The sequence below is a fragment of the Wyeomyia smithii genome, chromosome 3, assembly GCF_029784165.1.
Source record: "Wyeomyia smithii strain HCP4-BCI-WySm-NY-G18 chromosome 3, ASM2978416v1, whole genome shotgun sequence".
Taxonomy (NCBI): Eukaryota; Metazoa; Arthropoda; class Insecta; order Diptera; family Culicidae; genus Wyeomyia; species Wyeomyia smithii.
The window spans coordinates 258,940,216-258,968,086 of NC_073696.1; the positions used below are offsets into that span (position 1 = coordinate 258,940,216).

The 27,871-nt window shown below is 36.6% G+C and overlaps 1 protein-coding gene across 10 annotated transcripts in view; it reads left to right on the forward strand.

The window, feature by feature from the left end:
* The window catches only part of LOC129727630 (protein groucho), a 343,638-nt gene that overhangs the window by 285,573 nt on the left and 30,194 nt on the right, over positions 1-27,871 (forward strand). For 4 of the 10 annotated variants that reach the window (XM_055685625.1, XM_055685632.1, XM_055685627.1 and 1 more), the window contains 2 exons: positions 20,513-20,650; positions 20,979-21,014. In XM_055685625.1, coding sequence (XP_055541600.1) covers positions 20,513-20,650; positions 20,979-21,014 — 174 coding nt within the window. The remainder of the gene's footprint in view (positions 1-20,512; positions 20,651-20,978; positions 21,015-27,871) is intronic. The other 6 variants (XM_055685626.1, XM_055685628.1, XM_055685633.1 and 3 more) reach the window with 2 other exon arrangements.

The following is a 27,871-nucleotide window of genomic DNA, read 5'->3' on the forward strand; positions in this document are numbered from 1 at the left end:
AACATTAAAACAATTGACATGTGGTTTGGTGAATCATTTCAATGGTTATCAGGCATATTGAATTTGATTTTTCATTAGGGGCCATCCACATACCACGTGGACAGCTTGGGAGGGGGGGGGGGTGGTATGTGTAATGTCCACGGTTCATATAAATCCATATAAATCTGTCCACGTGGTATGTGGATGGTCCCTTAGGGACATCAAAACTTGCCAAACATTCGTACTTTTGGCTGAAAAAAAATTATGAAGGATTAATTTACATTATTTGTTCAGAAGTATAGGTTTTTTGATGTTTTATAAATCACGGCAATTTTTCAATTGACTATTTGAAAAAAAATTGATGCAAGTCATACTTGATTATGTATTGATTCGATTATGTACAATTTTAGACTCGAAATGAAACGTATGTAGAAAAAACAGGGGAGCTGTCCGACAATGCGTTGCCACACTTACGTAATTCAATAAATTAAAAATGGAAGTTCCCTGATTGAAATTAAGAAAAAAAAAACCTAAATTAATCCACCTAGCGGTCAGACCCAGCCTTTCTCATTCAATTATTTATTTGTAAAAATAGATTTACATAAACGCTTCAACCCAATAAATGTATATTCACTCTCTAGGTTCTAAAATATTGATGTTGTAATCTTTACATATAAAAATGCAGTCAAGTCTGTCTGTCTGTCATATAGGCCCGAAAACTACCGAACCGATCGACGTGAAAATTTGTATGTAGGGGTTTTTGGTGCCGATAAAGGTTCCTATGATAGTTTGAGACCCCTCCCTCTTCTGGAAGGGAGGGGTCCCATACAAATGAAACATAAATTTCTGCACAACTCAAGAACAAACCAAGCAAATGAAACCGAATTTGGCATGTGGATGTTTTAAGGGGTAACTAATATGTCCATAATAGTTGGATGAAACACAAATTTGTGCACATCTCGAGAACTAATCAACCAAATGGAACAAAATTTGGCAGGTAAATGTTTTTAGTGGTAACAAATATGTACATAATGGTTTGAAACCCGACTCCCTCTTCTATAAGGGAGGGATCCCATGAAAACGAAACACAAATTTCGCACAGCTCAAGAACCAATCAAGAAAATACAACCAAATTTGGTATGTGAATGTTTCTAGAGGTAACAAATATGTCCATAATGGTTTGACGCCTCTCCCTCTTCTGGAAGTTCATGTTTCTTCACAAATTTCTGCACATCTCGCGAACTAATCAACTAAATGGAACCATATTGGCAGGTGAATGTTTTTAGTGGTAACAAATATGTTCCATAATAGACCTCAGACAACATTTTGGATTGTAAGATGGCAACTTCCGGTTTCTGGAAAACAGCCGAAAATGGCCGACTTCCACCCAATATAACAATATCCGGATCTAGAATAATACACAGGAGCTAAAATCGACCACAGATAGCATTTTAAATTCTATGATATCGACTTCCGGTTTCTGAAAACAGCAGAAAATGACCAATTACCACCCAATATGAGTTTTTCTTCAACCAGTATGCCGTTCAAAATCCAGAAATTGTCTCTAAATGCCATTATGAAATCCAAAATGGCGACTTCCGGTGTCGGAAAAACAGCGGCAAATGACCAAATACCACCCAATATGGGTATTTCCGGAACCGTAATTATGCACTGGAGCCACAAATCGACTTCAGACAACATTTTGAACTGTAAGATGGCAACTTACGGTTTCTGGAAAACAGCCTGAAATGGACGATTTCCATTAAATATTAGTATTTCTGGAACCAGCAAGATGCACAGAAGCTAAAAATTGATCACAGACACAATCTTGAAGTTTATGATGGTGACTTCCGGTGTCTGGCAAACAACCGGAAATGACCAAATACCATTCAATTTGAATGTTTTCAGAACCAGAATTACGCCCAGATGACAGAAATTGATGTCACAGGCAATTTTAAAGTCCAAAACGACGACTTTCGGCTTCTGAAAAACAGTCCAAAGTGACCAAATATCTCCCAATATGAGTTTTTCTTTCACCAGCATCCTAAATACCATTTTGAAATCCAAGATGGCGACTACTGGTTTGTGAAAAACAGCCTAAAATAAACAAATACTATCCAATATAAGTATCTCTGGAACCAGAATGATGCAAGGAGCTAACAATTGACCTCAGGCACCATTTTGAATTGCTAAATGGCAACTTATAGGCAACAGTCGGGAATGACCGAATAATACTCAATATGGATATTTCCGCAAACGTGATGATGCATAGAAACCAAACATTGACCCTGGACACTATTTTGAATTTGAAGACGACCACTTTTAGTTTCTGGCAAACAACCAAAAATACCTCCCAATATGGGTATTTCCGGTGTCAGATTGATGCCAGAAAGTCTGCTGATAATGACAGAATACCACCCAATATGAACATCCCACCTGCTGAACTATATTTTTTGTAGTTTCTACAATCATATTTTCAGTTAGTTTAATTTCCTATCTTCATTACTACATTTACTCCTTGAATTAAAAATATGAATATATTCAGAATTAAGGCGATGTACAGAAGCCAAAAGACGAGGATGTTGTCATTTCGATAAAACCAATCATTTCAAACGATTTGTTATTTCACTTTGATCATATCCTATGGCCGATTCGTCGTGCATTTTCAGACTTCAAACAAACCGCAAGAAATCAATGAACTTGGAACGTTCAAATAGTACGACACCACATTTAAGTTATGTTGAGGCCACATATATCGATCAAAGCAGGTATAGTTTTAAATAGTCTTTGAATTTCTCTTCTTTCCATAACTTTTGAGCCACATATTAAATTGTTATGAAGTTTGTTATTTGTAAGTTTGAGAGATGACTCGTTCTTATGACACCAGTTATGTTCAAATAAGTCATGTAATCTTTGAGATAATAGACTTTCGTTGTTTTATTAAAAATTTAATACGTAACGGTTGCTTAAGTTCGATTATAATCAAATGAAATGGGAACGTGTAGGGCAGCCAAACTTTGAAACCACGTGTTCAATCATAATTAATCAGTTAACCCTTACCTAGCCCGCTCATCTGATAATAATAATCAAATCGGTTGTGTAGTTTCTGAGATAATGAAGTTTCGTGATTTTCACAAGTCGGCACATTACAAATTAAGTTACAGTTCGATTACAGTAAAATTCAATAGGGTCTTCTGAGCCAGCTAGACCATTCATTTGACACTAATTTTGTGGAAATCGGGTCGGCCATCTCTGAGAAAAGTGAGTGAGTCCAAGTAGTCTTCGGAATATGTTCCTTTGCATAGCTGGATTTCACATTTTTAAACATAACAGGCAAGGTAATAGTCAGATTGCAAAACAAATCAATAGGGTCTTATGGGGCAATTAGACCTTCCATTTGACACTGATTTTATGAAAATCGGTACAGCCATCTCTGAGAAACATGAGGGAGATTAAACAGTCTTCAGAACACGTTTCTTTTCATAACTTTTGAACCACAAGTTCAATCTTTATGAAATTCAAAACTTAAGGGTTTTCTAGGTAGCCCGTTCTTTGAGACCAATTTTGTTCAAATCGGTTGTGTAGTTTCTGAGATATTGATGTTTCATGATTTTCACATTTTTAAACATAACCTCTAAACTAAAAATCCGATTACAATAAAATTCAATAGGGTCTTATGGGGCAACAAGACCTTTCATTTGCAATTAATTTCATGAAAATCGGTCCAGCCATCTCTGAGAAAAGTGAGTGAGAATAAAAATCTGCACATACAGACACACACACACACACACACACACACACACACACACACACATACACACATACACACACACACATACAGAAAATGCTCAGCTCGTCGAGCTGAGTCGAGTGTTATATTCCATTCGGCCCTTTGGAGCGCTTTTATACTTTCGGTTTTGCCAGTGATTGCTATACCTTTCTAGGAGAAAGGCAAAAATAAATTAAAATATATTTTTAGAAAAATTAAAAAGATTTTAAAATTAAAAAAAAAAGATTTTTAAATAAAAAAAAAACTAAAAAAATCATATGGGATGTGTGCAAAGCCATGGCCGCAAAGTTGACGCAGGACTACATACAGCTGTTACAATGCTTGCATTGTTGCATTCGAAAGTGGCCGCGCGTGATAAGTTCGTAACAAATTTCTCCTTAATATTTTTTTTTAATTGATAGGCACTAAAATTACGATAGACTATCTTATGTCATCATCAATCAAAGTAAATCTCTGAAAATAACATGGTGGCCCTGAAAAAAAGTAGCCACTTGGGCTACTAGGGTCGATTTACGACCTATGAATATCAACCTGAATCGAGAAATACTCTCATTACGTGATGTTTGGTCTTTTTTGGCTGTTTTCCAGATGGGAGATTGGACTTCGGATTTGGATTGGCATCTGGGGTTTATTTCCGGCCTCTAGACTTCCACTTGATTTCGAAAATCCCCATATTTAGCAGTATTTGGCCACTTTAGGCTATTTTCCAGGAACCGTAAGACAACATCTTGAAGTTACAAATGGGCACAAATCGACTTCAGATGTCATTTTGAATCTTTTCAGTGTTACCACGTTATTTCCAGAGTTATTTATTTAGTATTGGATAGAAGTTACTGTTATTGATCATGTCAAATGCAACTTATGTATTTCTACATCAACTCGCGGATATGATACTGATCGCATCTCGATAGTGGGAAAACGGCACTATTCTTATAGCACTGTTAGCAGCTGTTTTTACACTTAAAATTTGACGGCCGACAGACTTTGGTTGCTAGCATTCCAAAACCGATTGTGTGTTGTTAAAAACCAGCAGAGCTCTTCACTGGAGAAAGTTACTGGCCAATGCATCTACCGCTAATGCTACCGCTACTGTGCAGAGGGGAAGAAGTAGTACCAGTATAGCTGCTACCACCGCCGCTGCTGCTAAGTAAGGACTGCACAAGCCGCTATCCAGAAGTAATATGACTGGTTTAGGCAAAAGCAGGCTTTTTTATAGGCAAAATAGTACCTTTCCGATTCACTAGGTACATAATTCTGTTCTCTGCAAATAAACTTTAAATAAAGTTCTTGCTCTCTAAGAAGAAGTTAAAGAATATGACGATATCAACTTTCACCGTTCTTATAACGCAGTTCGTCATTTTCAAAGCCAGAGACTCAGTAGAGTATAGATAGAATAAATAAAGAATTATTTTAACAAACACAGTTTTCCTATTTCCTTTCTTTGATTTACACAGCTCTGACTTCTCAACTCAAATTAGCAAAATAATCGCTTGCCATTTTTCCAGTAACACAGCTCAAAAAATGTCCAGGGGGCAATTAATTACTCCGGTAATATTAATTCAGCGGAGACGCTTCGTAGGCTCGCCTCGAGTCGATCTTTTTCTTTGCACGCAACACTAAATTACAAAAATGATAAAAAAACTGCCCAATGTTCCAAATTTGCTACATACAATAATAATGGTGACACAAACATCGAACAAAGAAAGGAAATTCCTTCAATTAGGTAAGGTTATTACCAACGAAAAAACCTAAGGGTCTGAGACCAAACAACCCGTTAACCACACCTCTGAGATAGCCTTGGCCGTAGCACTGAAACCTCCTCCAACGCCGTAATTTATCCCCGTGGGGTGCAAACAAAAGGTATAGAAGCACGACGTCTCCTTTCGTAACTGTAATTAAAGCCGGCAAATGAATAATTGTTCAATTAGAGAAAATGCTGCTCTTCACGAGAGGGTAAAGCAAAACCCGGCCGGCCCTGCCGTGTCTGCTAGCCATTACGGTTGGGGTATTTACTTGTCGAAGTTGCTGTTTGCTGGTTAGCTACTTCTTCCGTTGTTACAAAACAAAATGAAAGTATTTTACTGGGCCGCAGCACTCCGGCAGTACCCTTTCGCAACTGCACCAATAAATCATGCTGAGCAGTTCTGATTTTTCGACAAAGCTAGGTCGTACATGTTTGAAAAAAAAATCTATTTATATATCGAGCGATACAATCATCATGCCACCAATCAATTTACTCCACGGTTCCCGCACTACGTGAAACGAGAACATTCAAACAATTATCCCCAAAACGAGAAACCATTCAACGATCCTTTTCACAGTCCGAGTGGGCAGCAGCGGGCGCAACTTGACGGTCGACTTCGGAGAAGGAGAAGAAAACTAGCAACAGCAATATACATCACACACACACACACTAACATGAAAAAAAAAGAAATACAAGGCGATGGAAAAATTGCGCTTTTTGTATTCTCCGCTTTTCCACACTGAACATTTTTTTTCCTCCTCGACACGTGGCGCTGCCTCCTAGTAACAGTGCAGTATTTAATCATCCCACACTCAACAGTCAGTCGGGCGTAGCGCGGTGGCCCAAACCCCGGGTGGCCGAGCGGACAGAAACAACGAATTAAGCTCTTCCCAGCGTTCTTTCCCCATGGGACGACGGAACGGGAGAGAAAAAAAAAAGTGCTTATATAGCCGGCAGCGGCAGAACGAGAAAGCAGCCAGGCAATTGGAAATGAAATTGAGTTTATTAGCAAATTAATTAAGATAAAAACAGAAATCGTTAGGTTGTGCCTGGTCGGAATGTACGTGCTGGGTGTTGATGGTAAATGTGTAGAAGTGAGGTGTGGGAGGGAGGGATGATTTCAGCCTCCGTCGCGAATATATATTCTAGACGACGGAAGTGAGTGGGGGAAGTGTAACAGGAAGATAGCGGAACGAGAGGAGCGCACGCAGGTGAATAAGGGTGTAACGAAAGTGGGCAAAATGTGAGGATGTTTTAATTGGACTGTAACGATGGTTTGATGGCGTTTTTTTCTGCCTTCGCCTGGCGGAGGACCCCGCAATCGCATATAATTATCTCGATATTGGGAGAAAAAAATCATGCAACTATAATTGGTCATAGTTAAGTGAGCTTTCGTCCTTTTGATTGCTAGAGCCCCGGATGAAATCGCTGCTAAATCAAACATGGAATCTCTTATTGAAATAGCTTGAAATTATTGAAATAGCTTGTAGCCTAAAAGTGACTACTTCATATTTTATTGCAGGTTAAAATACGTTTGCTATCAATCACACAACATGTAAACCAATTCGCACCGTCACATCCATACACCAAACAGTTAAAACATTTCACTCACCTAAATGTGTACCCTCTTCATCGCTCTGTACGATTGAAATGATTTAAATTCAAGCAATTAAAAACAAAACGTTTTTTTTTTGTTTATCCATTATCACACCAACATTATTTACATCCAGCTCTCCAAAAAATATTTCACCACCCCTAAGACCGGATTAAAATATCAATCGACTCAATTGTTCGTCCCATTTCCATCTGCGGCAATATTTTTTTCGCAAACATCGTCGCATAACTCAACTGGATTTCCCTGCTACTTGCTTGCTCCTTTCCATTGCACCCGTTTGCGCTTCGAGTTTCACTTTATCCGATCGAGTTGAGTGGTTTATATTTTACACATTGCCACGCCGAGCGCATACAAAATAAAAAATAAAACAAATGATTGCCAGCGAAAACAAATGAATATAAAAATTGAAAATCAATGTTCAATCGGCCAGGACTCGGTGAATGGATGGATGCAACACATGCGCGCACACACATACATACAGTTTATGAAGCGGAAGACACACCTGGTTTACCTGCACTACTGAGGATAGTGTTGTGGGGGACACGCGAAAAATATAAATGAATATAACGGAACAAAAAAAAAATGAAAACTCAGCACGAAAGGCTGCCATGGAATGAAAATTTGTTTGCATGTTGGTTGAAATTAATAACAATGGAATAATTGAAATATTAAAATTAAATCGAACCGACTTGAATGGGGGAAGGAGAAAATGCACAGGGAAAACAAAACCGAAAAAACGATAAATAAAATGAAAAATGATATCGGAAAAAATCGCTTTCGATCTAGACGGTATGACGGGGCAATTGGTTTTCGATGAGCATTCTGTAGGCTGTGAGTGAGTGAAGTGCAGTATGGGGAGGTTCATCAATTAAGAATTTTGAAAACTATCACAAAAAAATCTACCGTCACTTGGCACCCTGTAAGTCCTGTAACGCCGCTGCAGGCCACGATCGGTTGAACGAACCTCAAAACCCACAATTTGATGACCTGCTTTGTTGTCGCCTGTCGCTGTTGATTTCGTGACCAACAGTAATCACTCGTTAGAGCCGTACTACACCCGCCTGTCGTGCCGAATGTCGCGAAAGTGGTCGTATTATTCTGTAACTGCTGCGCCCCCTGTTCCGTGAAAGCAGCCACCCTAGTCCATTTGTCAACCCGTGCCGAAGTTAGCCTCCTACGGCTTCGCAGCGCGTACAGTAAACTCCATGTTGAACATTAACATAACATGTAATTACCAATTAATTAAAATAAACCATGTGACAATATATACTGAACACGCGCGAATCGCTGCCGCCGTCGTCGTAGGTTTTGCTGGAACGTTGCAAAACTAATAGTGGTGCAACGGTCGAGAGGATAGCCACGGTCTCCCACCGGGTTAATACGAGAGCGCACATACACACACACACACGCGTGAACGTGAGAGACAAGTTTGGTGATTATTATAAATTAAATTGGTGGAAATTGCGGTATATCGCGCGAATCTCAGTTCAGTGTAAGTTCGAATGTTGACAAGAGAAGAGTATTGGTTTCAAAATGTGTTAATCTAGGAGAAAAATGATTTGAAATCTAATGAGCGACTCTTAATGTTGCAAATATTGAAAGAAAATAGCAAAATATTAATATCAGTCGCAAAAAGATTTTATTTTTGCAATAGTGTCGAATGTACCCTTTTCGCAGACATTTAATATAAAAAAGTTGAAGTTAGTTTTACTTAACTTTAGTTATCTCAACATGACTCGACACGACTTGACATGACTTGCTATGATTTGTCATGACTTGATATGACTTGTCATGACTTGTCATGACTTGACATGACTTGACATGACATGACATGACATGACATGACTTGACATGACTACACATGACTTGACATGACTTGACATGACTTGACATGACTTGACATGACTTGACATGACTTGACATGACTTGACATGACTTGACATGACTTGACATGACTTGACATGACTTGACATGACTTGGCATGACTTCACACAACATTACTTGATTTGAGTTGACATGATTTTACCTGACCTGACATGACTTGACATGACTTGACATGATAAAACATTATTGATTCAAGAGGATTCCCTCATCAGTCGTAGATGTGTGCAAAAGCGACACAGAAAGTTATAAAAATGGCAGACTTATTAACATGCTCGCTGGGCGCACATTGTTTCCAGAGCTGCCAAACGGGATCGAAATTATTTTGATCGCAGAAAATTGATTTTAGAGCCGGAGTTTGTTCAGCAAAGTTGTTCCAGTATTTATTTTCCATTTTAGTTAAGTTGCAATTTTGTGATTAGTCCACTTGATGTGCGAAACGAATACGAATATGGACTTTCGTGGAGTTTTCTATAGTATGGCCCGTTAAATCATTTTTTGTTTTTCAATATAACTCTTTATAGTGATTTTCTACAATTTTTCAATGTTCTACAATGTTATATGCTATTACAAAACACAAAATTTTACCGAAGAAAGTTTATTTTTATATAGTTAATTAAGATTTTCATTAAAATAATGCACTACTGAACTAACCGATGTTTACAGAAACCAACAATATTCACAGACAAAACCATTTTTATATTGAATTCTAAGTCAAACATCGTTCAATCCAGATATAAGCACTTGCCGCTCTTTTTAGATTCAATAACTAAAAAATATAAGAAATAAAAATAAACTTTCGTTGGTGAAATTGTTTGTTTTTTCATAGCAAACAAAGTTGTAGAACATTGAAACAACTGTCGAAAACCTCTTTAAAAAAGTTCTATGGAAAAACAAAATTATTTTTTGAGGCATTCTATATAAACTCCTAAAAATATCATTTATATAGGCACATAGAGGTATGGTGTCTTCAGCAAAGTTGTTTCCTAAAGAATGTGCCACAACTTCGCCGAAAAAGTTTACTTATACATGCGAAAAAAATCGTTTCTTCAAAATTGCAATTTCGATAAAATTGACAAATTAATGAAACAACTTTGCTGAAAACACTACGGTTCTAAAATAAATTTTTTGGGTCAAAATAATTTCGACCAAGTTTTTGCGGCTTTGAAAACAGTGTGCGGCGACTCGTGCTGGATTACAAATAGTAGAAGGGTGGTATCCGAAACACGGCCGCATGGTAGACGTGGGACAACGAAAACTATTATTCATTAGACTCTTCAGTTATATAACCATGTCAGTGCGGATATCATATGCGATTTAACCATGATGCATTTACGCGATAACTGATTGAAATTTTCAACTGCATCAATCGGCATTTTTAAGAGTTTCAAATGTTTTTGGGAGAACTGAAAGGATTTTATTAAGCTGCAACTGTGATTAGAAGTCGCTACAGAAGCGTGAGCAGTGTAATGTTCATCATAACCAACGGTATATAAGAAATTAGTCCGATTCCAAACAGAAAAGCTCGCCATGTCGTGCTAACAATGCTGAATCCATCCTAGAAATTTCACAATACGTCATTAAAAAGGATGTAACGTCTTAAAAAACGGTTTTAATTTGACATCACATCAGAATTTCGAATATCATACTTATGTCTGTCACCAGTTGACGAACAGAATTGTTTACCCAGCGCACCGTGACAATATGCAACACGCAGCAGTTGCACTCTTGGTATCTGCATCCATTTGACAATTTGACAATTTCAGAATAATTCGATCGTCTTTCTTTCAAGACACGATTTGTATTTTATTGTTGCGTTTGTGAGAACCTAATTGACAAACCGCAAAAATTCAAAACCATTCTTCAAGAATTATACAAGAGGTCAAAATCTGCAAGGGAATGGGGAAAATGCAGCATAGGGACAAATTCAAAATTTGCTTGGCTTAAGCCACACATCACACATTACAAGCCAGAAAAGTGCTTAACAATAACGTGTTCTCAAATACATTGGGACTTTTTACGCAGATTATTTCTATGCGTTTTATTGAAAGCAACTTTTCAAATCGCGTAAAAATAATCCGCATTATTTAATGCGGATTATTTTTACGCGATTTGGAAGATTTTTTTACGCGGTATCAATTAAGTTTAGTATAAGTAAATCTAATCTAACCTTTTAAACGCGGTACAATCAACCGTGTAAAAAAAGACCCCAATGTACTTTCTTGCATTATCACGTCAGGAAACTTATATTGCTTCTCAAAAATTGATAAAATTTTTGGTTGTGTACATTTATACTTAGCTTCATTTTTTTTATTCAAATAAATTCTACTTTTCGCGTTAAAATGCGTTCACAAGTCCCTCAAACGAAAATCAACGTTGTCAGAAATGATTTTTGGTTTCGATTTAGTTGAGCCCAACTAAAACGTAGTCCAACTAAACGTAGCCCAACGAGCGAAATTCGAGTGTAATTCTTCACCCCACTTAACCCTTTCAAAAAAATCTGAGACTATGTGAAACATTGTTCCATTACATAAAAAAACAAACCTTGAATGTGGCAGTACAATCCAAAAACCTTGATAACTCTTCATAGTTCGGAAACATATTATTCATTTCCATTTCACAAGGTCATCAATTACAAAAGTGTCTTAAAAAATAGGTCTAGGCTCGCTGGAAGAACATTTTAATTTTGGTAGTATCTTGAGCTTTCAAACAACGAGTATTAGAGTGCTACTGTTTTTTTTTTTTTTTTTTTTTTGAATAAATTTGTTCTACCAGAGACCATGCTTGTCATTCTCCCCAATATCTGGAAAGAGCAGGATGAAAATTCACCGCTCACTTGTTGTGTTGCATGAGTGCTGCGTGCAGCAATTGTTTGCACCACACTTCTATTTTCTTTTTTGTGTTGTGATTCTGCCGTTCGCAGGAAAATTAACACTCTCGTAAGATAAAACAAAAGTACACCGCAATGAGCACTGCTGAGATAACATCGATAACCTTCGAAGAGAAAACATGCGTGGCGGGTCGCTGGATTTATTTTTTCTCAGTTTCAAGATGCAAAGCCAACAACGCAATCTACTTTACTACCTTAAAGCTCCCCTCATTTGATGTATGCTTAAAAGACACACCGTAAAAGCACTGCAGTGAGCTCTGTTGTGCAATTATTGTGCGTAATGTCCTTTTGTGTGAGTAAGCTCACACCCAGGTTTCGGAAAAGTACTGCGTGGCGACACTTCACTGACGAGTCGGCTCTCTTTTTTACGATAACAGCCTCATGAGTTAGCTGTTCATGAGAGTCGATGATATTGGACTCCTTCGTTTCTCATTTTTAAAAGGCCGTTGCTATAACGAATACAAAGTAAACCGTTTCATATATTTTCCCATTGTTGATCCGCACGTGAGAAAAAACGTAAAAAATGTAGCAGTAGAAAACTTCAACCTCATCCATCTACCACTCCATCATTCTATACGATTCAAATCCAAACCAATAATACCACACTCATGACGTTTGTCTTCATAAATATTGAAATTAGTAATTGTTCGCCCTTATTGACAGGGTACATTGTGTAAGCCGTTGTCGAAAAAGCTCCGCTCAGCTCTAATTGCATCGACCACTGGACCACTGAACCACGGCTGCTGCTAGTCTCCAGCTCAAACTCGAACGCCGGGCCTGTCATAGATCATGACTTTACAAGTGCCTTCTAATTGGCAAAAATCCTTGCTTGGCCCAAACCGCAAACACCAGTCAGGCCCGCCGCCAGTCCGGCGAGGCAGGTGGCGGTTTGAATTTTGGAGCGAACCGGACGGAAAGCTGGTTTTAAATTGGAATCATGTAAACCGAAGAACAAATGGTTTTCCCATTCGAGATACAGTAGGACGGCCGTTTATCCGTTTTCCGATCCACAGCGCCCGGCTTGAGTTGACTTAACTTCCGAAAACTAGGTAACCAGGAGGTTCCGAAGCTGGGGTCCGGACCGGACCGGAGGGGCTAATATCAAATATGTGCACATGGGGTCCACTTTTCACAAAAGGACCACTTTTCGAGAGGGTTACGCCTCACTGCAATCGCCTGCCCGTTGAATGCACACTGCACATACTCGTAGATGCAATCGATTTGTTCGTATCGCATGTATAACCACTGGACTCTGTTCGAAGTTCGACTCGCTATAAAGCAGTCCACTCAGGCATTCTGGTTCGGCTCTCTGTGGAAGCAAAGATCTGCCCAAACCTCAGCACATAGTCTATCATTCGATTTTATCGTTCACAGCTTTGCCAACTGGCAAGCGGACACCGAAAGGCCTTTTATGAAAGTTCGTTTTTCGGGTGGCAATTGAACTTTTCATCCGTGGTTGGCAACGGAGGGGTCCGGGGAGGCTTGGTTGGAGCAAGTGGTCTCACACTGTTCCAACCACCAGCTGAGCTGAGCGCCCGAGTTTCAAAAGAAGATAGTGTACAGGAAGGACGATCATCATCACGGTAATGATGATGCGGTTGTTGGGTGCAGACTCGGTGTGGAGAGTCACTTGGCCCCGCTGGAATGTGTACAGCAGCAAGTGCAATCACCGCACAGGGACCACCATTCGGTCACCACCCTCCACCCTCCTTTCTGATTTACCTAGGACCAAAAGATTCACAGCCAATCATGACAACCGCCGAAGCTGGGCACTTTTAGGAACGAAAAATCTTCCATAAGAAGCAGCACTCTGGGTACAACGGTTCCAAAAAGTGGACGACACTTTTCATCCACTGCAAGGCTGCAATTGTAAGGACATTTTTCCGGCCAAACGGAAAAAGCTGTGGTCGTGCGGACATGCTACACTGGATGTAATGCCCCGAAACGAGACTAAAACATATCAAAACACTTTTCGGCTTCCTGGGTGTATGTGTGCGCGCGTGTGTGTGTTCTTTTGAGTGCCGCTTCTTGATGACCCTCCAGCTGAACTGGCCTGCCGGTGAATAAAGGCGCGACAGCAACAAGGACCACCATCCTCAGCTCCTGTGGTTAGTAATAAACGACAAAACCGAGCGTACCGTTTCGGATACTCCAAACCCGAATGATAAAAGAGTGGGCTTCGGAGGCTATAAATAGCTGTGTAGCAGACGCGTCCATCGGGTGCAAACGATGGGCTGGGGTCCTGCTAAAACGCGCTCCCGAACTCTTGTACAGTGGAAAAGGCTTGTTTACTGCCTCTGTGTGTGCGGTGCTCAAGCAATATTTATTGTATTGACTGGGAAGAATTAGGGACACTCGACTTCGTGCGAGATGCAATTTTAGTTTGGTACAAAATCGATTGTCGCGCGGAGAGCTGCTGACATTTGACACTTTGATTTGTTTTTCGAAAGAAGAAAAAAACAGCAATTCATTCTCAGAAAAATTAAATACTTAAATGCTTGTCACCCCAACTGAACTGAACAATTATTTCACAACAAAGTTTCAATCCATTTAACCCATCCAGATCTGCGTTAGTGTATTCTACGGTTTGCAATACAACATGAAAAAACACGCCCCACACGGCCGGAAACGGAACCCCGTAACGTGACGAAGCGTTAAAAATTAAAAATAAATAAAATCACCTCATTAGCTTCCAATTTCCTCCAGCAGATGGCGGCCGCACCACTCTCGGGGGCAGCCAATTTGCCGATAATGACGGTGACACAAGTCAGACCCACTCGCGCACGCCAGCAGCTGGCAATAATATAAATCAAGCCGAATTTAATTGATACAACTATTTATTATCATTAACAATTATCAGTTGCCACTCGGCACTGTTTCTCTTTCACTCTCATTCTACTCCCGCCGCCCGGTCGAATTAAGGGCTACCCGGAGTGGAATGCAGCGACTCGCGACCGACTCGGAAACTGGACGGGTGGATTGTGATAAAATTAATTTGACCCCATCAACGTTTGTTCCGCGCGGAAGGCACCGCTTTTGCGTGAAATCGATCAATGCTTAATTTAATCCCGCCAGGCGCGAAACAGCGATTCCGCGCGCTGATTACCGTGAACGACGGGAATGCAGTTGCGACCGCAGTAAAGGGGAAATGCCCAGTAAACGTAGATGGATAGCGTGGTGGTGCTATACCGATGGGTGGGTGGCTTTTTCACGTTGTGCACCGGAGCGCGGCTTTGGGGTTCAGCGTTGGTAGTGGTCATAGTTTATAATTTTGAAATGCGGCTTGGTAGGTACATGCAATTATAGCGGTTTTACATGAAGACATGCTCTTGAAGATTTTTACGATTTGATTGATTATTAGTCGGCATAAGGTACATTGGATCTAACATCGTCGCAACATTAATCTCATTATAGTAAAAACTTCCTGGTTAGAAGAAAGTTAGAAGTGATCCACTTACATGTATATAATTTTTTTTCAATGTTTTTCAATGATATTACGATAGGACTTTATTTTATGCCCTCTCTGTGAAAAAAATAAAACTTAAAATATTTTAAATGTTCAACATTGCATGGCGAATATCATTAATGTTGAAATCTAGTGAAAGATCAAAGAAAGTTCAAATTGTAACAATATGTTCCAAATTCCAAAGAAAGTTTAAAACGATTGCAATAAAAGTTAAAAATGTTGAAAAAGGTTGAATATGTTCAAATAGATCAAACACGTTGTTGAAAAACATAAAAAAAATCAAAAAAAGTTAAAAACGTCTCGTTGATTAATGAGTCAAAAATACCAAAAAAAAACTGCTAAAACGTCTGAAGAGATCAAACATTTAAAATAAAAGAGTCAAGAACAATAAAATTATAAAAATGGTCGAAGCTGTCAGAATTATTAAATATGTCAAAAATGATTCTACAAGTAGAACATGTGAGGAAAATCCAAAAATATCATGGGAGATAGAAAAAATCTGAAGATTTTCGAAAGTTTCAAGAAAAGATCCAAAAATGTCAAGAACAATAAAAGTGGTAATTTGTTGAGAAAGGTAAAAAACAGAGAAAGATCAAAAGATCAAACTTCAAAACGAATAAAAAATATCCAATTAGGTTAACAATTTAAAAACTTTTCAAAAGGGTCAAAAAACTTAAAATTGCAAATACCACATAAAGTCGAACTGTAAAATAAAAATTATGTAGGTATGAGCTGTTAGTAACATTCAAAAGTAACATAACTAGTAGAAAACTTCAATATATGTAAATTGTTAAAGAACGTTCAAATTCTTCTTTTTATGCCTTCCGAGCAGAAGAATACGACCATTTGTAGAAAATCGTTAAACGTCAAAATTGAACAAAATATCAGAGAAAGTAAGGAATCGGTTAGAAAGGGTAATGTCAGAATGATTCTTGAAAAATAAGAATTTCAAAAAAATCTGAAAAACTAACGATGAATAAAAATTTCAGAGCACAAGTCATGCTACGTTGAATAGGCAAAAAAAATGAAAAAGTAGGAAATATCAATTATGTTTTTGCAATAAAAATGGCAAAAATAACCTTTAGAAGAAACTGTATAATAAGAAATCAAACATTCCAAATAATGTACAGCATGGATAACAAAAATATCAAAACGAGCAAAAATGTTGAAAAAGTTCAAAATACCAAAAAAAATCATGAAAGTTCTACATTTTGAAAAAAAAAATCGAAAAGAAAAAAAATATTCAAAAATAAAAGGAAATATCGAAAAAGAAGTAAAAAATCGTAAAAATAGAAACATCAACAAAAAGTATTGTGTTAAAAAAGAAATAAAAAATTCCACAATAATTTGTAGAATGAATAAAAAGGCCATTTTACAAACGAAAAAAATGAAAGTGCCGCAAACAAAAGTTCAAAAGAGAGTTAAAAGAGGTCGAAAATGTTGAAAAAAAAAACGCTAATTATATCGAAAACGGTAAAAAAGTCAAAATTTTCGATAGAAGTAAAAAAATTCTGAAAGGGAAAGATATCCGAAAAAAAAGGATAAACACGAAAATTGTTGAAAAATGTAAAAAAACAAATGTTCAAAAAATTGTCAAAAAATGACAAAAAATAATTAGAAGGAATTTAAAAAAGTCAGTAATGTTAAGCATGGATAACAGGAATATCAAAACAAGCACAAATGCTAAAATATCAAAAGAGTACAAAACTCCAGAAAATAAAAAAAGTCAAAAAATAAAAAATTGTATTATCAAAACAAAATTAAAAAGGTCAAAAATGTCAGTAAAGAAAGAAAATGTCAGAAATGTTAGAAAAGGAGAAAAATTTAAAAAAAATGAATTGAAAAAAAAGCTGAAAATAATTTTCAATGAGATCAAAAGCGGCAGAAAAGATCAAAAACGTTGAAAATAATGGCAAAATGTCATAAAAGTGTAAGAATATCAAAAAAGCAGAAACTTCAAAAGTATCGGAATGGTTAAACATCTAAAAAAATACCAAAATGTTATCTAACTTTGAAAATATGAACCATACTTTAAAACTTTAAAGCAAACATATCAAAATTGTTAATATTATCAAAAGTATTACAAAAATAAAAACTGCTACGAAAAATTATTGAATAATAAATGAAATCTCGGACGTGACGAAAGTGTTCGAAAACGCTGAGAAAGCCGCTAAAAAATCGAAAATGGTAGAAAAGTCTTAATTTTCGAAAAGAGTAAGAAAATATTAAAAGGGAAAGGTATCTGAAAAATAAGAAAAAAAACACGAATGTTTGTGAAAAATAAATATTCAGAAAATTTTCAAAAAATTGAAAAAAAAATAAAAAATGATGTTTTTCTTATCCATGCTTTACATAACTCACCTTTTTGAGTTATGTAAAGCATGGATAAGAAAAACATCAAAACAAGCTAAAAATAGTTAAATGTCAAAAGAATACAAAATACCAAAAAATGACTTTTTAGGTCGAAATTTCCAAAAAAATACTGAAGAAGTGAAAAACTAAAACATAAAATGTAATCAAAATGAAAAAAGGAGAAAAAATCAGAAATGTTAGCTAAGAAGAAAAATGCCAGAAATATTAGAAAAAAAGAAAAATCCTAAAAAAAAACTAAATGAACGAAAAATAAAAAAAAGTTATAACGAGAGAAACGCTAGAAAAGAACAAAAATGTCTTAGTAATAAGTTTGAAAAACCTCAAGAAAAATTTAAATCATGTTGAAAAATATGAAAAAACTAAAAAGGTATATGAAAATATAAAAAATTGTCAAAAATATTACAGTACAGTATAAAAAAAGACGTTCTACTTTCTTTTGTGACTGCTCAGCCGAAAGTACAACCAACATACATAACAATAGTCAAAACTCACAAACATTTATCGCTAAAATATTATGGAAAAAAGTCACAAAATAAGAATGGAAAGTCCATTTCAAAGCAGAATAAAAAACAAACACAAAAGAAAGGTCGATCATCTTGAGAAAAAGGCCAGAAATAAGGAAAATGGTAAAAAGGTCTAAATTTTCGAAAAGAGTTCAAAAGGATTTCAAAATATCAAAACAAGGATTTTTATATGTCAAAACATGCAAGAGTTGTTAAAATGTCAAAAAGTTACAAAATGCCAAAAAAGATGTCATAGATTCATATCCAAAAAGCATCAAACAAGTCAAAAACTAAATAAATAAAATGTATCAAAAAAAAATTAAAAAAGGAGAACAATGTCAAAAATATCAGCAGGAAGAAAAATGTCATGAACATTAGAAAATAACGTAACTAAATAAAACGCTGAAAATATTTTTCAAACAAATAAAAACAGAAAAACACAAAAACATCAAAAAAGTTTAGAAAATGTCATGAAAGCATCAGAATGTAAAAAAGTAGAAGCTTCAGAAATGTCGGGATGGTCAAATATCAAAATAAACATCAAGGGTTGTATGAAATGGTGACGTAGGACTAAATATATTTATTATATGCTGCGATAAACTGTTCATAGGCAACACTACCGTTTATATTTGATGGTCGTTTTTGTAAAAATAACGATGCATGAATACATGAAAATTTCACACTAGTAGTAGTTGTGAAAATTCTCATAACTCTTATTTTCAAGCATTTATAGTTCTGAAAAGAACTGTTTCTATAATCTTCAGCTCGAATTGTGTGCTACAGAACGCTGATGATCACACCACCACCAGTAGCATTGAATATTTTGCTTGGCCGCGCCTAATAAAATATGGTCTCCGCTGTGCCCCTCAAAATATCCTGTAGCGTACAATGGTGCCTGTTGCTGCCGTATGCGAAATAAAACCGAACAGATTCCATAATCTTCAGCTCGAAATGTGTGCTACAGAACGCTGATGATCACACCACCAGTAGCATTGAATATTTTGCTTGGGCGCCCAAAATAAAATTTGTTCTCCGCTGTGCCCTCCAGTAGCTGTGCCAGCAAAATATCCTGCAGCGTTAATATGCAAAAATTTAAATTGTTAGTATGTTTAAAAGTGCAATAGGCCTAAGTGAAATGTTATGGAAGGTTCCAAAAAATATCAAGAAGGACAAAAATATATAAGGGAGCCACAAATGAAAAAAATTAAGTTTATCATATCAAAATATTTAAAAAATGGAGAAAAATTCAAAAATGTAAGGAAAGGAGAAACATAAAAAAAAACTCGAAAATGCTGAAATCTAACGAAAAGCTGAAATATTTGAAAAAAAAAAACGTCAGAAAAGATCAAAACGTCAAAAAATAGTGTGAATTTCCTCTACTGCCGGTACTCGGATAACTGTTCCATAATGAAAAACAACATGTTGAGAAAACGGCGATTTAATATTATCCGTGAATTTTCGGATTTCCAGCAATTACATCCAGAACCAATGACCATAACAGGTTCATGACAGCACAAGTTTGTCGTTGAGAACAAAAAACCATGGATGGAATAGGTTTTTCGTTATAAAACTTGAAAAAAAGACAAAATGGGACAAAATATGCGGGTACATTTCAAAAGTACTCGCATATTTTGTCCCATCACATATAAATTCAACCAGCAACCGGCAGTATTATTGGCAACGTAGATTGTACTACAGAAAAACAACATTAGATTAGTTAATTAAATGACATACTTCTATATGCCTAAAATAATCCGATATACACTAATCTGGAGCAAAATTATATGTTTGCAGTTTGTACCACTATGCAGTGTGACTGTAATGCGGGTACTTTCAATATGGGACAAAAACAACTTGGTATTTTTTCCATGTTTTTCCATACAAAAGCATCAATTTTAATTTTTTTCCAGAAAATATGATAACAATTAAGTCGATTCCCGATGATAACTCAAAAGTGACCAAAATCAGTATGGGACAGTTATGCGGGTACCGGCAGTTTAGCAAACGTAGAAACGACGAACCCGGCGAGTAATTACCCTGCGGCTTTTTGACGCACATTCGCCAGTGGCACCAAAATGCACAGAAATGGCTGAAAAGCTATAACCTTTTTTCCAGTTTGAGCTTTAGCTATATGCAATTGGAAGAAAGTCGAGTGATTTTGGCGAACAGTCAAACTAATGGAGACGGTCGTATTTTGTTCCGTAGTTAGACAATCATGCGTTTTCTCTTGGGTACTGAATCTATTTTTTTTCTTTCTTTGTTTCATTCCAGACGGAAATTGCCAAACGCCTCAATGCCCTAATAGGTCAACTGCTGCCCTTTCTGGCCACGGAACATCAGCAGCAGGTGGCCGCAGCCGTGGAACGAGCGAAACAGGTCACCATGCCGGAGCTGAATGCCATAATCGGGGTGAGTTCGATTGCTGGCTGGTCGGCTGTTCTTTTTCTCTTCCGTTTTTCTTTCTTTTTTTCTCAATTGGAACTAGATTTTCCACCCTTGGAATGCTTGGAGTTGATTGATTGATGGATTGGTTTGAAGTTGTGGAAAATTTGTAGCCATAGAAAATTGACCAGAGCGCCACCAGTTTTCCTTCCTACTCTTTTTTTTTGCCCCAAATCCGTCTCGATAGGATGCTAAAATGGACTCTTTTTCTTCTCTCTCTTTTTTTTCGAAAATGTTCATTTTCGCCAAACAAATCGAAAAACCAAAAACGTATATTTGCGTTCTTCCCACCAAGCAGCAACATCAACAGCAGGGAATACAGCAACTGCTAGTAAGTGTTAGAATCAACTTATTTTCCTGTTGGAACGAATCTACATGTCACACTCTCTCTCATACATCCACGCTGTCATTCGCGCTCACCCAAAAGCCTGAACCGTTTTGTTGTTGTGTGTTAACCGCCACTCCATTGTCGTCCACATTTGCATATCAATGTTACTCGCGTGCTTTTTAAGTCCATCTGCACCGACCGCTGTGTATCAACAATTTATATTAATTTCGTTCCAAATTAATCAACACAATCTCACCCTTTTTCCACCCTCAGTTCGGCATTTAATACCATTGTTCTTAGTGTTGCGTTGAATGCTCATTATTTTCATTAATTGATCGTATCACACTGCCGTTGGGGATTCCCAGAAGTGGAGTTTATTTTCAACCAACCCCGGCTGCCAACATTCATCAAACAGATTATTTGTTGCCGCACCATAACCACCACCATCACACCACCCTGTCGGGATGTGTTTGTGTTTGTGTGTGTGTCGCTTGTTTGTATTATTGGCAAACGGGTATCGATGAACAATTCCACACAATCAACCACGAAAAGCTGCCACCTCCACTTCTCCGGGCTTTGTCAAGCGGGGGTGGTTGAACATTCCGGCAGCTCATCGGGGATTATATTGTATCACTTGCTATGTACACTCCCACCTACCCACACCCGGCAACCGTTCAGCCATTTCGCGACTACCAAACCACAGCAAGCTCAGCGGAATACCACTAAATACATAATGAGGCAAAACGCGATTGAGTTCTGACAGCCAACCCCCGCCAGCACCACCACTTTCTTCTGACCTCTTTTATCATTCCACAACGAAACACGACTGGATACATGGTTAGCTACATAAATAGATGTACAACAGTGCACAACCAACTCATCAGCGGAGCTTATCGTTATCAATCAACACGTGGCTTATTGAAGTTTAATTAACCATCTGACATTTTGGTTCGCTACTCGAGCGGCATCCGTTCCCCCTCCTCCCCTTCTTCTTCCGAGGTGGAAGCCGCGAAGACCGACTGTTTTGTGTGTCCACGGATACGGATCGGGTTTTCTGCAATCAAGCGCACACACGTCAAGGCAGCTGAGTGCGGTGTAATTGGGTCTCCAGCTGTGTCTCCTGCTAGTAGCGCTAATGAGCAATCAGCGATGGCTGGGAAATTTGACCACGGGCGAGTTTTGTTAGAGGATTTTTTGGTACCCTCTCTGTGGTGTTTTTTTTTCGATTTTATGATGGTAATAAAAAATCTGAATCGCAAATCACTACTTGTTGGCAGCGTTGGATTGAAAATAATTTAGAAATAAATGGACGCAAACTACGATTCAAACAGGGAAGGGGCAATGTTTGAGGCAAATAAAATAATATTCATTAAAACTTGTTACTAATTTTTGGAGGCAACTATAGAAAACTCTCTCACAGATTGGAAGATTGAATCTAACACGAATGCACCATAATATTAGTCACTTTATTATCCACCATCATAATTGCGTTTTGAAACAACTCCCACCTGGCCACCCGACAGGATACAATGAAAACATCCTCTCACCAGCGGACACCGTGCATTGTTCCCGGGAGTCGGTTCAATCGCCCCTCCGTAAGTCATCCTCTATCAACGCCCAAAAGCCACAATCATCAACAACAAATTTCCTCCGCTACAACAAAAGATACGCCACACTTGGTTCGCATTCAACATTTAATTAACAGCATCATCACGTTCCATAAGTTTCTCCATTATCCTTTATGCTATCCTATCTGAATCGTTTGTCCCCTCTCCTCCCAGTGCAGCTCCGCCATATGTGTGTATCCAGTTGTGGAAAGTTTCTCCTTCTGTGAGCCAAGAGAGTATACACAGACACAGTCACTGTCTCCTCCCGTATCTCCGTTTCCGCCTTGTTCGACATCCGAACTTCAAATATGTGGCTGCGGATGATGGCAGGGATCGTACTGCCCACACCACTGCAGCTGTGTCTGTCCGTCCGAGTGGGTGGCGAAGGCAAAAGTCTCCAAATCACTTTAGCCTCATCAGCAGCAGTAGCAAGTCATAAACTGTAGTAGGAACCTAGAGATACAGAAAGCTTTTCTCTATTTGCAAGAATGAATTGACTCTGTCAGGAAGATAGCAGTTGTGGAACGCTTTATGGCTTCAAGCCGTTCGGAGACGACACACTCTGGCCGAGTGAATTGACCTACTATGGAGAAACCACTGTGTGCTTTTTTACGGCAGCAAACGTACCAACTGACAGGCCGTATGTGTGCACATGCGGTTCTTTTGAATAGCATTCCAGCGAGATAAGAAAAGAAAAAATGGGGGAATTTTGCAGATAGCTTTCCAAGCTGAAAAGTGTGTGCAATGCCTTCCAAAGTTTGTTAATATGTTTCCCAGTGTTTTTACTTGACTCAGCCAAAACTTGTATAGTTCAACCCAAAATTAGCCAACAAACGATTCCACTAACCGCAATCTTCAGTTGATCACCCTGTCCCAGTCAAACCGCTCGCTAGCAACAACCCGTTCGGATTTTCCCGCCAGGAACGTGGACATAAAATGCAATTACCGCACCGAAGAAAGGCGCTCCCCAACTGAGCTCAGTTAGCCATCGACACTGATCCGGCCACCAGCATCGGCCAGCGCAGGGGTGGGTTTGCTTCATGAACTAAATTGCCGGCATAATTATAATCGAATAACCACGCTTTAATGGAATCATCCAATTTAATTTCCTACAACCATCGGTCTATTTATGTTTCAGTACTCCAGGGCGGCAGTGCGGAGCTGACTATTGGTTATTTTACTGCTTGCTCTCGTTTGCAGTCACACATACACACTCTCTAAAGCAAAGCATCCTCGAGGTTGGGCATCTCCAAGGCACCCCTACTCACTACCGGACTTTATTTGTGCATACGAGTCGCCTCTTCAACAACATTTCCTCCCAGCACACACAACGTACGTAGTGCATAACATCTCCGCGTGAATGCATGCGGCAGATGTGGCAAAGTTTTCTTATCCCACCCAGGAACTGGAAGGTCCTTCGAGCACACAAACAGTCTCCCACTCTTCCTGCTCAGTTCGGTGCACTTGGTGCGTGTGCGCCCAATTCGAAATGATGAGAATTGTTTGTGCGGTTTTGCGTACATTTCGGCTCACGATCTTCTCTATGCTTTCTTCGTCTCTAGCCCGTTCTTAACCATGTTGAATATCGCTATTAATGTCGACCGCACAAACACTGTGAATGATACACAAACATCTCTTGGAAGTAGATTTGATTGTCATGAAGTAATCATATTTGCCTTAAACAATAATCAATAAAGTAAGAAAACATTTTTTTAAGAAACTTAGAACTCGGAACATGAAATTTGATATTGGAAACTTGAGACCTAACTGAATCCTAGTAATCACATAAAAAACAAAATAAGACAGTATACCATTTGGAACGAAAAGAAATCAGAAACTAAAGTAAGATGAGGAATCATTAAAAAAGTTGGAAAAGAACAAATACATAAAAACAAAATATAAAGAATGATAAGCGAAAAACTCGAGAAGGTATGCTATAATTGAAACCACAAACTTAAGCAAAAAATAGAAAGGCCATAAGAAAAACTAAATAAAATCAGAAACCAAAAAAGTACAAGAAGCAAGGTAAAAAAAACTAACTAAACAAGTAAAGAAAAGAATGTAAATAACAGTGAAACAGGAAAAACAAGAAAATAAAAACAGAAGCTAAATTGGAAAAAGTTGAAAGCACAGAGAAAACAGAAAAACGGAGAAAGATTGAGATTAAAATATTTTTAAATAAAACAAAAAACTATTAACAGAAAACATACGAAAACAGACAGATACCAAAAAGTACCGGAAAGAAAATAAAACATGAAAAGAAAATAAAAATAAAGAACGATATAAAAAATCCAAGCAAAACATAATAAGTCGAAACAAACCATAACAAATAATCACATAGAAACTAAAAACACAACATTTGTAAAGAAAACAAATCAGAAAATAAAGCTAGATGAGAAACACCCAAAAAAACTGAAAATGAAAAATACATAAGGGGCCATCCACATACCACGTGGACAGCTCTGGGGGGGGGGGGGGGGGTTGGCTAATGTCCACGGTCCATACATTTTTTTCAAAATTTATATGGGCAGTTGTCCACCGAGGGGAAGGGGGGGTTAAAATCGTTAAAAATCTGTCCACGTGGTATGTGGATGGCCCTTAACAAGCAGAATAAAAAGAATGATAAAAGAAATATTCGAGAAAATATAAAATAATTGCTACTTCAAGCTTAGTCAAAAAAAAAGAAAGAACACGAGCAAAAATAAATGAAAACTAGAAACAAAAGAGTACGAGAAGCAATGAAAAAAGTCAAACTAAACTAGCAAAATCAGAAAAGGCTAAAAAAAGCACAAAGAAAAAAAACGAAATAACAAGATTAAAAGATCTAAAACTGAAAAAGAACGAAAATAATAAAAATATACAAAAAGCAAGTAAAAAACTACAGTAAGAAAACAAAAAAGGAAAACAAAAATCCAAACAAAACATAATGAGAGAATCACAACGAACCATAACAGAAAATCACACAAAAACAAAATACAACATTTGGAACGAAAAAAATCAGAATCTAAAGCAAGATGTCGAATCACTCAAAAAGAAAACCGGAGAGTAACAAATACATAAAAACAGAATGAAATTAATAAAAATTGATAATATTAGAGAAATTTGAGAGAGTTGAAGTCACAAACTTAGGAAAAAAATAGAAAAAATACAAGAAAAAGTGTATAAAAACAGCAACGAATGATAACAAACTGAACAAGTATAGAAAAGGAGATGAATAGCAGTACAACAGGAAAACAGGAAAATAAAAAAAACCGGAAAATTAAAAAAGCTGAATTTGAAGAGAAAAGAATAAATTGGACTTAGAAAATGTTCTAATAAAACAAAAAAAAAACGGAAATCATTAACAGGAAACATCAACAAAAAAAAAACACCAAAATGTTACAGAAATGAAACAAAAAAAGCAAAAAATAATTAAAAAAAGGAAAAAACCCCAAAACAGCTCAGGAAAAAACCGGAGAATAATATGTGCATAAAGAACACAAGAAAAAGTTATAATAAAAAAATTCGAGAAAATACAATATAATTGAAACCACAAACTAAAGCACAAAAATTAGAAAAAAAAACAAACACAGGAAAAACTGAAAAAAAAAACAGAAATCAGAAAAGTATAAGAAGCAATAAAAATAAGAAAAAAAACTAAACAAGTAATGTAAAGAAGATGAATAACAGTCAAAAACGGCACTGAAACAAAAAACAAAAAATAATAAACACATAAAAAGCAGAATAAAAAGAATTATTATAGAAAAATTCATGAAAATATAATATAAATAAAACCAAAAACTCAAGCAAAAAAATAGCAATGACTCAAGAAAAATAAAATAAACTAAATAAGAACAGAAACCAAAAAAGTACAAGAAGCAACCATACAAAAATAAACAAAATAAGTAAAGTAAAAATGATGAATAACAGCAGAACAGGAAAATAAAAAACAGCAAAAAAAGAAAAGGCTTAGAGCTCAAAGCAAACAAAAAATCAAAACAAAAATTGAAATTAGAAATTATTTACATCAAACCGTTAAAACGAAAATAAAAAACTGAAAACATGCAAAAAAACAGATACAGTTAGCATAAAAAACAATAAAAATAAACAACAAGCTAAAAATCCAAAAAAAAATCTTTTATCAATGAAAAAGAGGAAAAACAAGTCAAGTAGAGAAGATAAACAACAGTAGAACAGAAAAAAAACAGGAACATTAAAAAAACATCACTCAAAATGAAAAATAAAAAAAAGTATAAAAAACTATACCTTAAATATACCAGAAAATGTAATATAATTCAAACTACAAATTTAAGGAAAGAGATGAAAATAACACAAGAAAAAGTAAATGAAATCAGGAATCGAAAAAGCACAAGAAGCAAAAAAAACTAATTTGGTAAAGGAAAAAAGATAAATAGCAATGAAACGAAACATAGTAAAATAAAAAACAAGCAAACCATGAAAAATGGTTGGGTACAACCCAATAACAAGCGAACAACAACTTTTCTTAAAAAAAAGAAAAAGTTAGTAAGCATAAAAATATAAACAGAATATCTGGGAAATAAAATCATCGTAACAAAAAACAAAACAAACGAAAATTCAAGTTACCTAATAAAAAGTTACAACGCGAAACCAGAAAACACAGAATAACATAATAATAACAAGAGAAAAAAACCGAAGAAGGAATCAACGAAAACAAAAAAACGGAACCAAAAAGTAATAAAAAATAATAACCAAAGTATTAAGAATGAAAAAAAAAAACAGGAATAGAAAGAAAGAAAAAACAATTGTATCAAAAAATTAAAAAGAAAACAGGTACAGAACAAAAAAAACTGAGGGTATAAATAGAACTTAAATTGTAAATTGGATATTCATGCAAGCAAAACAAAAATTATGAAAGAAAAACACAGAGAATCTTGATGAAAACGGAACCAACAGAATAAAAAAATCAACAAGAGTTTTATTTAAACTAAATAAAGTTGAAGTAGAAAATTTGTGAAAAGCGAAAGAGGAAAAACAGAAAAAAGAAAATATTGGGAACAAACAAAAAAAATGGGAAAGCTGAAAGACAAACAGTAATGAAAAAAACTCCCACAGTTACATCAGAAATATATTTAAAAAAAGCAAAGAAATATATCGCTTGGTCTCTTTAGAATGGTATGATAAGTATATAAAATTAGGCACTGCAAACCCGAAAAAAGGTATAGAAAAACAATTAGTACGAAAGAACAAGCAAACTGATAGTAGCAAACAAAAATCACTGCTCTGGAGTAAGAA